This window comes from Sciurus vulgaris (assembly GCF_902686455.1).
Source record: "Sciurus vulgaris genome assembly, chromosome: 14".
Taxonomy (NCBI): Eukaryota; Metazoa; Chordata; class Mammalia; order Rodentia; family Sciuridae; genus Sciurus; species Sciurus vulgaris.
The window spans coordinates 74,748,586-74,764,660 of record NC_136475.1 but is presented as its reverse complement, the minus strand read 5'-3'; the positions used below and the strand labels follow the sequence as shown (position 1 = coordinate 74,764,660).

General features: G+C 35.0%; 1 protein-coding gene across 6 annotated transcripts in view; it reads left to right on the top strand.

The window, feature by feature from the left end:
- Nucleotides 1-16,075, top strand: part of LCLAT1 (lysocardiolipin acyltransferase 1) — a 191,366-nt gene that overhangs the window by 88,332 nt on the left and 86,959 nt on the right. For 5 of the 6 annotated variants that reach the window (XM_079109975.1, XM_079109976.1, XM_079109977.1 and 2 more), the window contains one exon: nucleotides 6,906-7,104. In XM_079109975.1, the coding sequence (XP_078966101.1) occupies nucleotides 6,906-7,104 (199 nt within the window). Of the gene's footprint in view, nucleotides 1-6,905; nucleotides 7,105-8,932; nucleotides 9,975-16,075 lie in introns of those variants that run through there. The other variant, XM_079109980.1, reaches the window with a different exon arrangement.

The following is a 16,075-nucleotide window of genomic DNA, read 5'->3' as shown; positions in this document are numbered from 1 at the left end:
GTTATTTATCTTTTAAATTTTTTATTCATATATCTGTTTTATGGATTGTGATTCTGCTAAACTGTAAGAGGTTCTGTCTCTCCTCCCTCTTCCCTCTCTTCCCATTTTCTATACTTAAATTTGTCTGTCCTGCAAGAACAAGATAGGAATGCTAGTATGCTGGTAGATAATAAATAACCATAGTGTGGCTGTATATTTAACTCAAATATAAAGAAGAGTATTAGAAGGTTTTGTTAACAGGAAAAAAATCAAAGTAAAAATCCAGGGCTGTTGATTGCTATGTGGCAGATATGCCAAGTGCTTAAAGAAGGCTTTGATTCAGGTGCTGCCATTATCCCCATTTTACAGAGGAGGAATTAGGAACTTTGAGGAGTTAAATTATTTGCCCAAGGTCACATGTGTAAGCAAATTATTTAAGTAGAGCTGAGATTAAATCCAGTTTTCTGATTTTAGAGCTTTATGTGATAGAAAACTTTTAGGGACTGGTAAGAATCACATGGGGTCTTAGCAGCCTGAAGTGTTAGAAGTTCATGATATCTCATGGGTTTCAAAAGAAGAAAATTTTAAATTCTTTCAAGCTAGGGAATACTTGATTTGAGGAAAAAGCATCTGAGAAACTGATAACTAGTAAATTAGTGTAAGTAGTCGAATGGTTCACTTAGAGTGGACGAGAGAAGTTTATAAGAAGTAGTCACAGAAAGGTTTCTCTTTTGCTAAAGAAACCAAAGACAGGTTGTTGAATTACCTGGAACTTGGCACATATTAATAAGTATTTATTAGATGAATGGATAAAATTTCAAGTTGGTATGAGAGTTACGCTGATTTCATGATATGAGCAGTGCAGTGTCACTCCTCCTGTTTTTGAAAGGGTTTGTGTAAGATTAGTTTTCTCCCCGCCCCACTCCCCACCCCCCATGTCTCATTGAATTACTGGCTAAATGATTTTCTTTGTAGAAAGAATTTCGGTATTGAATTTACTTTCCTTAGTAGATGTTGGCCTAATCAGATCTTCTGCTTCTTGTTTTATACAATTTAGTCAGGACTTTGTTCATTTTAGTTAGTTTTTAGTATTATATTTTCCTTTTAGTATCTGTAGGATGTATAGTTATATTCATTTCTGGTATTGATAATTCCTTTTTTTTTTCTTAATCATACTTACAGGAATTTGTCAACTCTAGTAACTTCTCAAAGAACCAACTTGGGCTTTATTTTTTTTTGTATTGTTTTTGTTATTTCATTGATTTCTGGTGTTTATTATTTTCTTCTTTCTTTGAGTTTAATTTGTTTTTTAATTTAATTTTAGCTTTCCTAAAGTGGAAGCTTAAGCCATTGGTATACTTGTTTCCCTTTTCTAATGTCAACTTTAAAGATACACATTTTCTCTCTCAGCAGTGTTTCAGCTGCATCTCACAGACTTCCGTGCTGTATTTGCCTCATTGTTTGGTCTTCCTTGCATCCTTGCTCCCTTGCTAGCTTCCCACTTTCCAGCTTGCTTGCTTGCTTGCTGTAAAGTTGGATTATATACACTGGTAGGTCCAGGTGAAATAGGTAACTCTGCTTCCTGATGTCCAAGGATTCAAATTCCTTCTTGTTATTTCACCTAACTGGCCTTCAGCCTGATATAATGTTCTCTTCTGTATGGTTGAGCCTAGGTCACTGCCACTTCTTTGCCACTTTGCCACTTCCTCTGCAGGAAGTAGGGAGGGGAAGAACCTAAGAGCAAGTACCTTCCTTCTAGATGAGGGAACAACATACCTTATACATAGCAAGTTGTACATATCTCCTTTGATTACTACATTAGTGAGAACAGCTAAAAGCTGTAATACAGTCTGGGAGATGTCTTTTTTTCTGGGCAGCCATGTGCACAATTAAAACAATTAAATGCTGGGGTTTTGTTTGTTTTGTTTTGTTTTTGCTAGACACTTTACAATAGCTGCTTCTGCTTTTACTTCTTATAGCATTACTATCACAGCAGAATTACATCATGTGTATATATAATTTTAATTACATACACCAAGATGGCTAAGGGAAAAGTGAACAGAGAAGAGAGGGAATGTTCCCTATTTCATGAGAGATGACATGGGACATGTGTTTCTCAGCTGTGTATTATTATTATTAAAGATAGATATTTATTATTATTATTATTATTATTATTATTATTATTATTATTTGGTATTGGGGATTGAGCTCAGAGTCACTGCCTCTGAGCTATTTCCCTAGCCTTCTTTATTTTTTAATTTAAGACAGAGTCTCATTAAGTTATTGAGGTTGGCCTTGAACTTGGATCTTCCTGCCTCAGTCCCCCAAGTTTCTGGGATTACAGGAATGAGGCACCATGCCCAGCCAAAGGTAGAACAGCCTGCAAACCAGTCACTTCTTCTGATAGTCAGCTGGAGAAATAGTAGTCTGGTCCAACAATGGGAAGACACTGGCTGAACTGGACTGAACTGTAGCAGACTAAATTCTTATGAGGCAGCTTTCTGTGAGATTTTTGATCATACATTGAGATATTCCTAACTTTCTCTTACTAGCTGAGTTGAGAACTTAATATATAGGTAGCATTCAACTACCACTGTACTATTAAATTGGTACATATTTTGCTGGGTGCTGTGGCACATGCCAATAATCCCAGTGACTAGGGAGACAGAGTCAGGGGGGTCACAGTTCAAGGCCAGTCTCAGCAATTAAGTGAGACCTGAAGCAACTTACTAAGACCCCATCTCAAAATAAAGGGCTGGGGATGTGACTCAGTGGTAAAGTGACCTTGGGTTCAATCCCTAGTGCCAGGGTGGAAAAATTGGTATGTATTTGAAAAACTTTTTTTACCCAGCTGTTTAGTTGACTGACACAGTGTATCAGGCAGAGAGAGTCTTTTAGTTAAGAAATTTTAAAAGTTAAATCCCTTAAAGCTAGGATACAGATAAATTGATGTTCCAGTTTTAAATTAGTGAATATCTCTTTTAAAAAAATAGAGAAAAACTGCCAAGGGTATCTATTATCACCTTTTATTTCATACTTTTACAAGGTGTTAAAGGAGTTTTTATTTTTAAGCACATTTTTTATTCAGAATGAATTTAACCTAAATTGCAGTTTTTTCTCCCATATAGGTATATTTTCTTAAAACAATCCCAAACTTTTAAAAATAATTTTCCACTAAAAATAAAATACACACTTACTGCTTCACAGAAATAATTAAAAAATGATCTTCTCTTTCATAAGCTTCTCTTATATGTTGAAATGATTTTGTTGACAATTTTTTTCCTGTTTCTAAAGAGCACATTTTCTGTATTAAATGAGGTATAATAGTAAAACCTTCTAGAGTCTTAGAGTTAGATGAGACTTAGAGATCACCTAATCCAACTCCCCTTTGTCTGTAAAAGCCCCTCCAGGTCAGTCTACAAAGTGACTATTCAGTTTTTCTTTGTACATTTCTATAATAGAGAATACATATCTTTGTTCATTTCATTTTTGAACAGTTCTCCTTAACATACTCAATACTGTCAGGGTCAAATTCTGCTTGTGCCCAGAGAAGTTTTACTTCTCAAAATTCTGGGTCTTAGCTCATTACCTGGGACTATGAAAATTACTTGTTTTGTTCTTTTACCATAAATCATGAATAAGGAATTTAGAGGTCATTTTCCAACTTTCTGCAGGGCGCAGGTCTCTTTACAGCCTTCTGATCGAATTTCACCACTAGAACAAAACAAATGTTCAATAAAAACAGGTTGCTGAATATGATTTATGTCTACACTGTTCAGAAAGTGGCTGCTTCATATTTGAAGAGTGACTTGGAATTGCAAGACCTTAAATAGCTAGGGATTCAGCTAGCTGGGCCTTAGCTGAGTCTGAAAAGCAAAGCAGACTTGGAGATAAGAAGTATAGCACTGCGGAATTGTAATTACCTCAGACTAAAGATCCTTTGGAATGATGAATGACAGCAAGGATCATGATGGCAAACTTATTCTCTTGATTATGAGGGTTATTGCGTCTCTGTGTTTTCATACATTTGGAGGTAGTAAGTACATAAAAGGTCCTCAGAAATTGCTTCTATATTTGTAATGCTAGGAGAAATCTACATTAGAAATAAAACAAAGATGAGAAAAGTTGAGATTACTTTGCTTTTTCTCAGTCTTTTAATCTGGATTATTTGAATTCTGGAGTTCTTTGTAAACATTACAACTTTAATTCTGTGTTGTATATTTGTTATTCTGCCTTTGCAAGGAGCTGTAAATAATACTAACTAGATATGTCTTGTCTAGTATTAAAAGTGATTAATATGAGCTTGAGATCCAAGCTTCCTAAAAGGCTATATATAACTTTTAGTCATATTCTGATCAAGTGCTGGGTGTCAAGTAAAGGAATGCCATCTGAGACACTCTTGGACAAATAGTCTCAGGTTTTTTATTTTGAAAGTTCTCATAATGAAAACAAAAGATGGTTTGGGATCTGTGAGAAGCTTATGTTAGAAATTGTGCATAAGGAGTTAGAGTTGAGTTTTGGGGTATGTAGGCTTAAGATATTTATTTCTTGTCAGTAGTGCAATACAGAATTTAATAAGGTTAATTTATAGTTAACTTCCTCTTTCTACCAATTAAGCAAAGGACATTTTGCATTTTAGTTCTTTGCAAAACCTGAAAAGTATATCATATTTGGAAAGTAGAATAGAATTGGACCAAATTAACCTTGCATAGTGACTTCACACATAACCTGTGGGCCAAGGCCTGCAATTCAGTGACATGTTTTGGAAGTTGATGGTCCTTTATACTGACAAGAAGAAAAAAAAATCTTTCTTGCTGTGGGCTGAAGCCTAGAGGATCCTGCCATATTCTTCTCCATCATGAAGTCTTCCATATAGTGACTTAAATTCCTGGAGACTTTCTGGAGTAAAGGTGATAATTATTTGAGCTATTAGGGAGACTTGAAATTTGATGAGAAACAACAGGCATTCAACTGTGTACATACTCACATATCTTCAACCTCAAAGAAGTCAACCTGTTTGAGGCTGTCCTTCTAGGGGATGATAGGTGCCAGGTAAAATATGTGTGCCCTAGAATGAATCTCAGCCCTGGGAAAGTAACGTGACCAGGCTTCTGTGGGTATCTGAAGTTCCATTAGCACAAATGACCTCGTTTTCTCTCTGAGGATGCTGTCATTCTAACTCTTAGAACCATAGGGACGTAAAACATTTCTAACTTCTTTTTATTTTTCTAGTATATTTATTTGGCTAATATTATTTGAGCCTGTTTTTTTCTTGATCCTGTTCATTCTCTTTTGAAGTCTTATTTTGTTATGTGGCAAAGTATTTTTTATTGTGAAATATTACAAACATACTGGAAAGTTAATAAAACACAATTGCACATGTTAATGTTAAGTAATTTTAACCTATCAACCAGGTCAAGAAATAGAGAACATTGCCTGCTCTCCAGCAGTTTACCTGGCCTTCCATTTAAAATGTACTTCTTTTTTGGTAGAAGTAGCCACTAAAATGACTTTTGAAATATTTGTTTTCTTATTATTCTTTATAATTTTTACCATCTATGTATTTGCCTTTAAAAATCCTGCTCTTTTATGAAGTCTTTTGTATAGATATTTATTGTGTATGATTTTTTTGTTGTTTGTTTTGCTTTTTTCAGCATATTTGTGTCTTCCATGTTTATTGTCTGTCTTTCTGTTTTTTCTTCCTGGGCAAGGTCTCTACCACTGAGCTACATCCCTAGCCTGGTTTTATTTTGTTTTATTTAATTTTATTTTGAGACAGAGTCTAGTTAAGTTACCCAGGCTGACCTGAAATTGCAATCTTTTTGCCTCAGCCTCCCAAGTAGCTAGGATTACAGGTGATCACCACTGTACCCATCTTCATTTATTTTTGTTTTGTTTTCCATTGTGTAACTATACCACAGTTTGCTTACTTGCTGTACTTTTGAAAAGGTCATTATGATATTTGCCTATGTGAACTTCTGATTTTTATCTTTATCTGCCTTGGAAAAACTTTCTCAGATTTCTTAACATCATTTACATTTATAACATGTAAATAATTTGAAATTTTAATAAAAACTTGAGCTGGACATGGTGCACACACACATCAGTACTTGTGGCTACTGGGGAGGCTAAGGTGGGAGGATCACTTGAGCCCAGAATTCAGAGATAAATCTAGAAAACATATTAAGACCCCATCTCAAAAAAATGAAAAAAAAAGATTAAAATCAATAATCAAGTTTCCTTATCTGTTATTTACTTTAAAGAACTCATCTGTAATATACTTTTCTTTTAAATATTTCATGTATATTTTTGAACAAATTCAGCAAATATTTGCATGTCTACTGTTTGCAGGAGCTATTGCAGATTGCCAGGGCTGCAGCATTTTTGTAGACACACAGTTATTTTATTCTTTATGTATTGTGAAAATTAAACAGATGTATTTCTGGTTAAAAGAAGGTCATTGTACAGAAAAATACAAAATGAACAGTTTAATTTTCTGTTTCTTCAGCCCTGTACCCAGAGTTAAGATTTTTTAACATTTCTTCCTAGAAATATATAATAATTTTATCTATTTGTATCCTTAAGAAATTACACAGTAGAATGGAATCTGTCTTTTGTTTTTTTTGCGTTCTTTTTCTTTTAACTTAATATATATCTTGAAGATTTCAAGGACAGTTAGCTTTTTTCCTCCTAGGAAACTAGTAGAAATTTAAATTAGTAGTACTTAGAAATAGTACTTCATATTCTCATTCTTCTAGATTTAAACCCTACCCCCAATCCTAACCCGCCCATTTATTACAGAAGCAAGAATCATGTTAAACACTCTATTAGAAATCATAAGGTATATTTATTGGACATGATAAAACTTATCTATGGAAAAATCATAATTTTAAATTGCTCTGCATATCTATATTTCTTTTTCTTAGGCATTGTTGGAGACCATGTTTGGTGTAAAAGTGGTTATAACAGGTGATGCATTTGTACCTGGAGAAAGAAGTGTTATTATTATGAACCACCGAACAAGAATGGACTGGATGTTCCTGTGGAATTGTCTGATAAGATACAGCTACCTCAGATTGGAGAAAATTTGCCTCAAAGCCAGTCTCAAAAGTGTTCCTGGATTTGGTAGGTTATTCACACATTATTTTAAGTGGTGCATTCATTATACATGTGATATACCCACTCTAAACCTATAACTTAGTAAGGTAAACTCACTATTAAAGCCATTTGCATTTTTTGCTTACTAGGATAAAAATAATCCAGTTTCCTTTTCCTTTAATGAATCTGTTATGACAGATGACTCTTACCACTTTTTGAAATGTCTTACTTTTTTTTTTTACACATATTATTTGGGTTTATTTTTAATATTTTATTTATTCTTTTTAGTTACACATGACATGGAATCCATTTTAATATAATTAAATAAGCATGGAATGTATCTTATTCTAGTTAGGACCCCATTCTTGTGGATGTACATGATGGTGGAATTCACCAAAGTTTGCATATAGGTACATAGGAAAATGTCATATTCATTCCACTGTCTTTCCTTTTCTTCTCCCCTCTCCCTTCCCTTCATTCCCCATTGTCTATTCTACTGAACTTCGGTTCTTCTTTCCTCATCCCCCTTTATTGTGGGTTAGCATCCACATATCAGAGAAAACATTCAACCTTTGACTTTTGGGGACTGGATTATTTCACTTAGCATGATAGTCTCTAAATCCATCCATTTATTGGCAATTGTCATAGTCATTCTTCTTTATGGCTGAGTAATACTCCATTGTGTATATATACCACATTTTCTTCCTCTGCTGAAGGACACCTAGGTTGGCTCCTTAGCTTTTGTGAATTGATCTGCTATAAACATTGATGTGTCTGTGTCACTGTAGTATGCTGATTTTAAGTCCTTTGGATTTGTAGTGCTATAACTGGGTCAAATGGTTCCATTCCTAGTTTTTTGAGGAATCTTTATACTGCTTTCCAGAGTGATTGCACTAATTTGCAGTCCCACCAGCAATGTATGAGTGCACCTTTTCCCAACATCTGTGCCAACATTTATTGTTACTTGTATTCTTGATAATTGCCATTCTTACTGGAATGAGATGAAATCTCAGTGTATTTGTAATTTGCATTTCTCTATTGCTAGAGGTGTTAAACGATTTTTATGTATTTTTTGACCATTTGTATTTCCTCTTCTGTGAAGTGCTGTTCAATTACTTTGCCCATTTATTGACTGGGTTTGAAATATCTTACTCTGAAAGAGGAAATAAACTATTTTCAAGGGAGTGACTATAGTTTCTGAGGAACAACATTTGGAAGGATATAAAAAATAGTTTGGTAACTTTTTATTGTGTGTCATGCTTATGATTTAGGCCAAAACTGGTCTGTGCTGATAAGATATTTGAAATCAGCTGACTCATGTACATTCATGTAATAAATATTAATGGAGCATCTATTGGTTCCAAGCATTATTGTAGGTGCTGCTATTTTCTGAACTGCCCTAATCCCTAATTCATAGTTTGTTGTTTTGTTTTGTTTTTGTTATTGTACTTGTATATTATAATATTAAGGCTCTTAGAGATGTTTACTTTAAATGGGTAGGAATACAATGTTTCTTGTGCATTGGAAAAGTAGGAATATTTTAGCATTGGATGTTAAATTGCCCCCTTTCTTAATGAGAAGTTGGGGTAGGGAACAGACCATAAATACATTATTTAATGCAGTTATGAAGCATCCACTGTACAGCCTTATCTATTATATTTATTTCTGTTCCTTATGTAACACGCTTTAAACCGTCTTTCAGAATTTTGAAATGACGTATAATTTCAAAGGTCAAGGAGAGGCATTGACCTCAGGATAAACCAGTGAGAGGGTTTGTGGTTGATGTACTAAGTGTATTTGTGTTTTAATTGCCTTCATGCTTGTAATTTAGTCTTTCTCTTTGCCACTTTTCCAGGATAATAATGTCAGGGTAATCAGGTTTCATAATTGGCTTCCCTTAGAATAGCAATCCCAGAAAACGAGTAGAAAACTGTGAGACTCTTTATGACCTGACCTCAGAACTCACATAGTGTCACACTGATCCTCAGTGAGTGTGGAGAGGGAGCATAGCCATCACATTTTAACGGAAAATGTGTATCAAGTATTTTAAAAACTGTCATGTTTCTGAAAAGACTGATGAAGAAAGAAAAGAGAAGGCACATATTGCCAGCAGCAAAATGATGATGTCTTATTTACCACTCTTAATTGTACATGAAATATAGTAGCAGGATATTAAGAATAACATCATGCCAGTGTTGTGTATGAAATCAGCAAGTCAGACAGAAAAATACAACTGACAGAATCTGACAGCACTGACTAAAAATGAAGAAGAAAATGGAAAAGTCACAGTTGTGTGTCCAATAAAAAGAGATGAACTCCTTAAAAATCTTTCTTACAAAAAGTTTTTGGTAATTCATGTCAGTTACTTGATTTTCTTCACTCTTTCAAAACCAGTTATCAAGTCAACAAGCAGAAGTAAACCAAATACCACCCATCTCTTCAGCATAGCTGGGAGACAGAGAAAATTACCATAACTTCCCAATTATTATAAGTAGAGAAATAAATTCTCCAGGATTTCCTTCTATCCTCCCACCTTTGCCTTCTCACTGTGGGTACTAAGAGTGGAGAGAGAAGGCTTTAGAGTAGAGAGGCATGAACTACTCAGAAATATAAGCAAACCATCCCTAGAAAGAGAAAGTCTAATACTTAATACCAAAATGCCTGAGCACAAGTCTGGCAAAGTAGTTCACAGCAGCACAAGGTAAAGGAAAATGATTTGAGAGAGAGCGGGGCCAGAGGCAGCCTCCAGGAAGCAGGAGAATCGGATCTGTTGAAGAAGAGGCAGCTCCCCTTAGAAGTGGGGCAGTGGAGGAAACAAGGAATGAAGGAAATTAAGGCTCCTGCAAGATAAAAGAGAACCAAGAAGCAACTTCCCCTTCACCCCTCCACCCGAAAAGGTAAACGCACAAAAGAAACCATAGACATAAAAGACTTTTGTATCCATATATGAAGCTTCTAAATAGAGGACAGAACTGGAAAAAAAAATAATACTATAGCACAATAGACTGAATTAAATATTATTAAGCATACATTTGAGGTTATGGACAAAGACACTTTGAGAAATATAAAAACAGTAATGGATGTGAAAACAAGATATGTAATGGGAATCAGTTGAATTGAAAAAAAAAAAGAACAAAAAGAAAATCATATTAGAAATAAAGAATAAATTATGAGGTACCCAAGAAGAGGTAGAGTGAAATAAGATTTAATATTTCATTGCTGGAAAACAAGAAAGAAGAGAATAAATATATCCCGGGGAAGTAATTAAAGTGGAAAATGGTTAAAAATCTAACATATATATGAGGTTGAGCATCCCTAATCTGAAAATCTGAAATTTGAAATGCTTCGAAGTCTATTTCAGGACTGATTTTTTTTTTTTTTTTTTTTTTTGCGGTGCTGGGGATCGAACCCAGGGCTTTGTGTTTGCAAGGCAAGCACTCTACCAACTGAGCTATCTCCCCAGCCCAAAACTTTTTTTTTTTTTGGTACTAGGGTTTGAACCGAGGGGCACTTAACCACTGAGCCACATCCCAGCTTTTTGTTTTTTATTTTAAGACAGGGTCTCACTAAGTTGACGAGTGTGTCTTTGAACTTGTAGTCTTCCTGCCTCAGCCTCCATAGCCACGAGAGTTACAGGTGTGTGCCACTATGCCCAGCCAAAGTCCCAAACTCTTTGAACTTTGACACACCACAAGGGAAATATTCCACCCTTGACCTCTTGGGATGGGTCACTGTCAGAGGCACAAAATTATTTTAAAATAGTGTATAAATTTACCTTCAGGATATGTATATAAGGTATATATGAAATAAAAATGAATTGCATGTTTAGACACTTGGACCCTGTCCCCAGGGTAACTTGTTATGTATATGCAAATATTATAAAATTCAAAAGGGGAAATACTTTTGATGTCAAGCATTTTGAATAAGGGATACTTAGCCTGTTACTGAGACCCTAAAGAGTACAGTCAAAATGATGTAAACTTAAATGTTACAAAAATAATAGTTAAAATATAACCCAAGAAAATTTCTCAGACAGAAAAGAAGACCTGAGAAGGACTTCCAGTATGATAGCAGGAGAAACTCCAGAGACTGCTCCTAGTGAAATTCTGATAAAATAGCTATTCTCTGGAAATCATCCAAAATATGAATTAGCAAGTACAGATACATTTCTTAAGAAAATTTACTAAGATTTGTTAGGAGCAGTGAGACTTCATGGTGTTTGATATAAGACATTCTTTTCCTCCTCACTTGCAGCTCAGGCAGACAGAGATGCTACTCCAGACTGGGATAGCCCAGATCACAGGGCTGCCTCTGGCTCTTGCTCCCCATCGGACAGCTCACTACCTCACTACCTTCTCTTCAAATCTTTGTATTTATATTATACAGTGTAGTTGGGCTTTGTAGTTTCTAAGAAAGCAAATTAGAGTAGAGATCATCTGGTAAAATAAGTCTACATATGAAAGATCAATGAGTTTTGGATAGATATAATGGCAAAGGTTCAAAAGTTCTGTCAACATTTAATATAACAGTATATTTAAAACTGACATTCTCCAGATAGGTATGAATTTGACTCAAATTTATAGAAAATTTATCTTCTATTCTAAAATTAATCTCACCAAGCATGTTTAGGCAGGGTCTAGGAACCATTAAATGTTCTCTTTCAATTTCATATATCCTGTTTTAATAGGCTATTGTCTAGTCTACATTTATTTTTTATTGTAAACAAATGGGGTACAACTTGTTTCTCTGTACATGAAGTAGAGGCATACCATTTGTGTAATCATACATTTACATAGGGTAATGGTGTTTGATTCATTGTTATTCTTTTTTCTTCCCCCCACCCCCTTTTTCCTCTATACAGTCCCTCCTTCCTCCATTCTTGCCTCCCTCCCATCCCCATAGGCCCCCCCCCATCCACATTTAATTTATTGAGGATCATATATTATAAAGCCACATAAACAAAAAACCTGTAGATTCCCATGTTTGGGTCATGCTGAAGTAAACTATCCACTAAAAGTTTTAAGAATTTCTCTCTTTATGAATGAATAGTTTATACTCCTTTGTCTTTGTCTGTCTTAAATCAGTTTTTAAAAAACATGAGTCAATTCAGTGTAGGTTTAAGTTTGGGGGAAGAAACGTATAGAAGAGTCTGATAATTTGTTACATGTGATTGTGTGCCAGGGACTTTAGGTGCCTTATCTTACTGAAAAATCATGACTGCATGTTATAACACAATATCATTGTTAAAGAAAATGCAATTTTAGAATGTTAAATAACTTGCCTTGTTGCACATAGATACTACAGGATGGAAATAATTTTGAAACTAGGTGTCTGTCTCCAGAATCAAGACACAGGAAAGATTTAATTTTTTTTTTTTTTTTTTTTTTTTTTTTTTTGGTACCAGGGATTGAACTCAGGAGCACTCAACCACTGAGCCATCCCCAGCCCTTTTTTGTATTTTATTTAGAGGCAGGGTCTCACTGTGTTGCTTAGCACGTCAGTGTTGCTGGGGTTAACTTTCAACTCCAGATCCTCCTGCTCAGCCTTCTGAGCCACTGGGATACAGGCATGCACCACAGTGAAATTTACTTTTCCGTATGCGACTCTTTCGTGTGTTATGTAATACACACAGATTAAAACAACAGGTACAAAGTACAGAAGAGTCACAGATGGAAGGTAAGTTCTGGGTGATCCCTGTCTTGCAGTCACTCTGCTTCCCTCTCCGCAGCACTCGTTAACCAGTTGTTTTCAGAGATATTCCACACATATACAAGCAGATTCTTCTGCTAAACCCAACTTGTTTGTTTTACAAAAATGAATGAAACAAACATACACACTAGTGTTCACCTTTTATTTAATATTTAGTAATATATCTTAGCGATTATTCTGTCAGTACATCTCTAATTGACTCATCCTTAAATGGCTGCCCAAAGTTTCTTTGAAGGGATACACAGTATTTTAACTTGTCCTCCTTACTTGTTTTCAATCTTTAACAATTACTAGTAGGGTCACAGTGATTCTCTTTGTCTATGAAATCTTTCACATCAGACTGAATCTATCAATAAGAATTAAATCTAGCTGGGCATGGCACAGCATCACATGCCTGTAATCTCAGTGTCTTGGGAGGCTGAGACAGGAGGACATGGGTTTAAAGGCAGCCTCAGCAAAAGTGAGACCGTGTCTCTAAATTAAAATACAAAATAAGACTGGGGATGTGGCTCAATGTTCAAGTGCCCCTGAGATCAATCCCCAACACCCCCCACCAAAAAAAAGAAAGAAAGAAAAATGAAGAGTCAAAGCTAGATCCTAGGGTATGAGAAATATCATCCAAATTCTACCCATAGGAATTGAAGCAATGTGTACTTGAACCAGCACTATATAAGACTGTTTTCTTTTTTTTTTTAATGCTCTCACCATATGTTAGTGCTATGAAATCCATGGTCTTTCCAAAGTTATACTTGGATAGGAAGGGTATTTCAGTGTAGTTTTATACTGATTTATTTTATTATAAGTGAGGCTGGACTTTTTTCTATGTGAAATGTTGATCTTAATTCTCTGGGATTATACAGGTTCTGAGTAAGAATAATAGATTTTTGTCTTTGGCATGTTGCAAATAATCTTTTTCTACCTGTTGTCCATTTTCATTGTTTAGGATAGTCATTTTTATTATTGCAAACTTTTCCTCCTTCAAGATAAGAGAAAAATTATTCATTTCCCGTTTAAGCATTTCATTCTTAACTTTTCCACTTGCCTACTTAGTTTTTCCACATGAGTTATAAAGTCTCTAGAGTGTCTTACACCTCGTGGGTTCTTATCTATTTGTAGACTTGATAGGATTTCATGAAAATGGAAACTATTAATGACAAGAGATGTTGGATTGGAGAAAAAAGGATTTTAGCACCTTTAAACCAAGTAAGCACAAACATAATTAAGAGAGACATAAGTGTAGGCAGCAAACAAAATTTGCATGAATGCAAATGAGAGTTAAGGAGGTAAATAAAGTTGGAGAAAAGAGAGAGTGGGTGCATCTTGGTGGTTAGCTATATCCTGCTTGAGGCTATGTGAAACTTAGGCCATTGACAATTTGGTGTGATTTTATCTTTCTTCACAACTGTATGAGACCTAGCCTGATGACAATTTGGTATGATTTTAGGGGGTACTTAAGATTGCTATTCATAATTTTTTCCAAGTACATGTTTATTTACCAGATGTCTAGAATATAATTATTTGGTCTATTTAGTTGATTTATAAATGGAAATAATATTACACCTGTAGTGCCAGACTGGAAGATAGGTGAGTGAGTGGAATTGAAACCTAAGGAATCAAAGTAACAGATTTATGTAATAGGCAAGGAAAGAAATCATTGTATTTAGATTAGGTTAAGTTATAAGGAATTTTTGATGAATTACTATTTAGACTTTGTTAAGATTTACAAAACTAGATTTTAAGTAAAAAAAAAAATCCTATAGATTTTGCCTCTAGTGGAGTGCATGTGGATCGTTACTTTATGACCACTTAGTAATAACTCGTGAAATGAAGCATTAAACTGAAAAGTGTCACGAATGTCCTTTGCCTGGTGATTTTGTACCAGGAAATTAGTGTGCCATTTGTGCCCATCCAACTCATGGCTTCTTGGTTTCTCTGGATCATTAATTAATCACACTGGAGTGTCAGAACAGTCCAAGGCTTTTAGAAAGCATAAAATAAGAGTGAATTACAAAGATAATGACTTTAAAACTGGGTAAGTCATGTACTAAACTAAACATTTTCCTGACCCAACCTCATGATTTCAAATTAAGTTAAATTCTGGGATTCTGAAGCTGCAATATATTATTGAAATGTAGAAATATTATAAATTGTGATGTATCTAGATTGTTCTGAATGAAACCGAAGAGAAGTCTTCAGGAATAGCTTGGCTTCCCGTGAGTGCTTTTTATCCACTCTCACTTTATAGGATGCGCAGTGACCATGTGTGGATACAGAAGTTTTGTGGGGGTTTACTTGTACAAGGTAATTGAAACTGGGTAGGAAGCAGTTCATAAATTCATTGTCCCAGAATATAAACTGCCAAAATGTTAAAGGATTTTTTTTTTAGTCAAAATTACTAATTAAAATGACTAGAATTTTATTTTAAATGCCTTTGGTATTTTTATATGCATTTTTCTTTGTAAAGATGATGTATACATAATCTGTTGTATACCTGATCAACACACTGTAGAAACACAGCACAACACATAGTGCTATTAAACCTGACAGTGCTGCAGTACAAGGATTATGTGTGGGTTAGGAAAACAATGATGTAAGTGTTCAGATTTTCAGTTTTATCTGAGTTTCTTGAATGCATTTACAAACGTTAGTGAAGTACAGTCTTGTGTTCTTTTTTAATTAAAATCTTTTTTATTTTTACAGACACATTTTGATTCATTGTACACAAATGGGGTACGACTTTTCATTTCTGTGGTTGTACACAATGTAGATTCACACCTTTCATGTAATCATACATATACATAGGGTAATACTGTCTGTTTCATTCTACTATCTTTCCATTTTCCACCCCCTCCCACCCCATTTTCCTGTATACCATCCAAAGTTCCTTTATTCTTTTCTTCCCCCAGCACCCCCCCCCCCCATTATATTTTGTCATGCACTTATCAGAGAAAATATTCGGCCTTCCGTTTTTTGGGCTTGTCCTATTTCACTTAGCATGATATTTTCCAACTTCATCTATTTGCCAGCAAATGCCATTATGTTATTCTTCTTTATGGCTGAGTAATATTCCATTGTGTATATATATACCACAGTTTCTTTACCATTCGTCAATTGAAGGGCATCAGGTTGGCTTTACATTCTAGCCATTGTGAATTGAGCTGCATCACTGTAGTATGCTGATTTTAAGTCCTTCAGGCATAAACTGAGGAGTGGGATAGCTAGGTCAAATGGTGGGTCCATTCCAAGTTTTCTGAGGACTCTCCATACTGCTTTTCAGAGTGGCTGCACC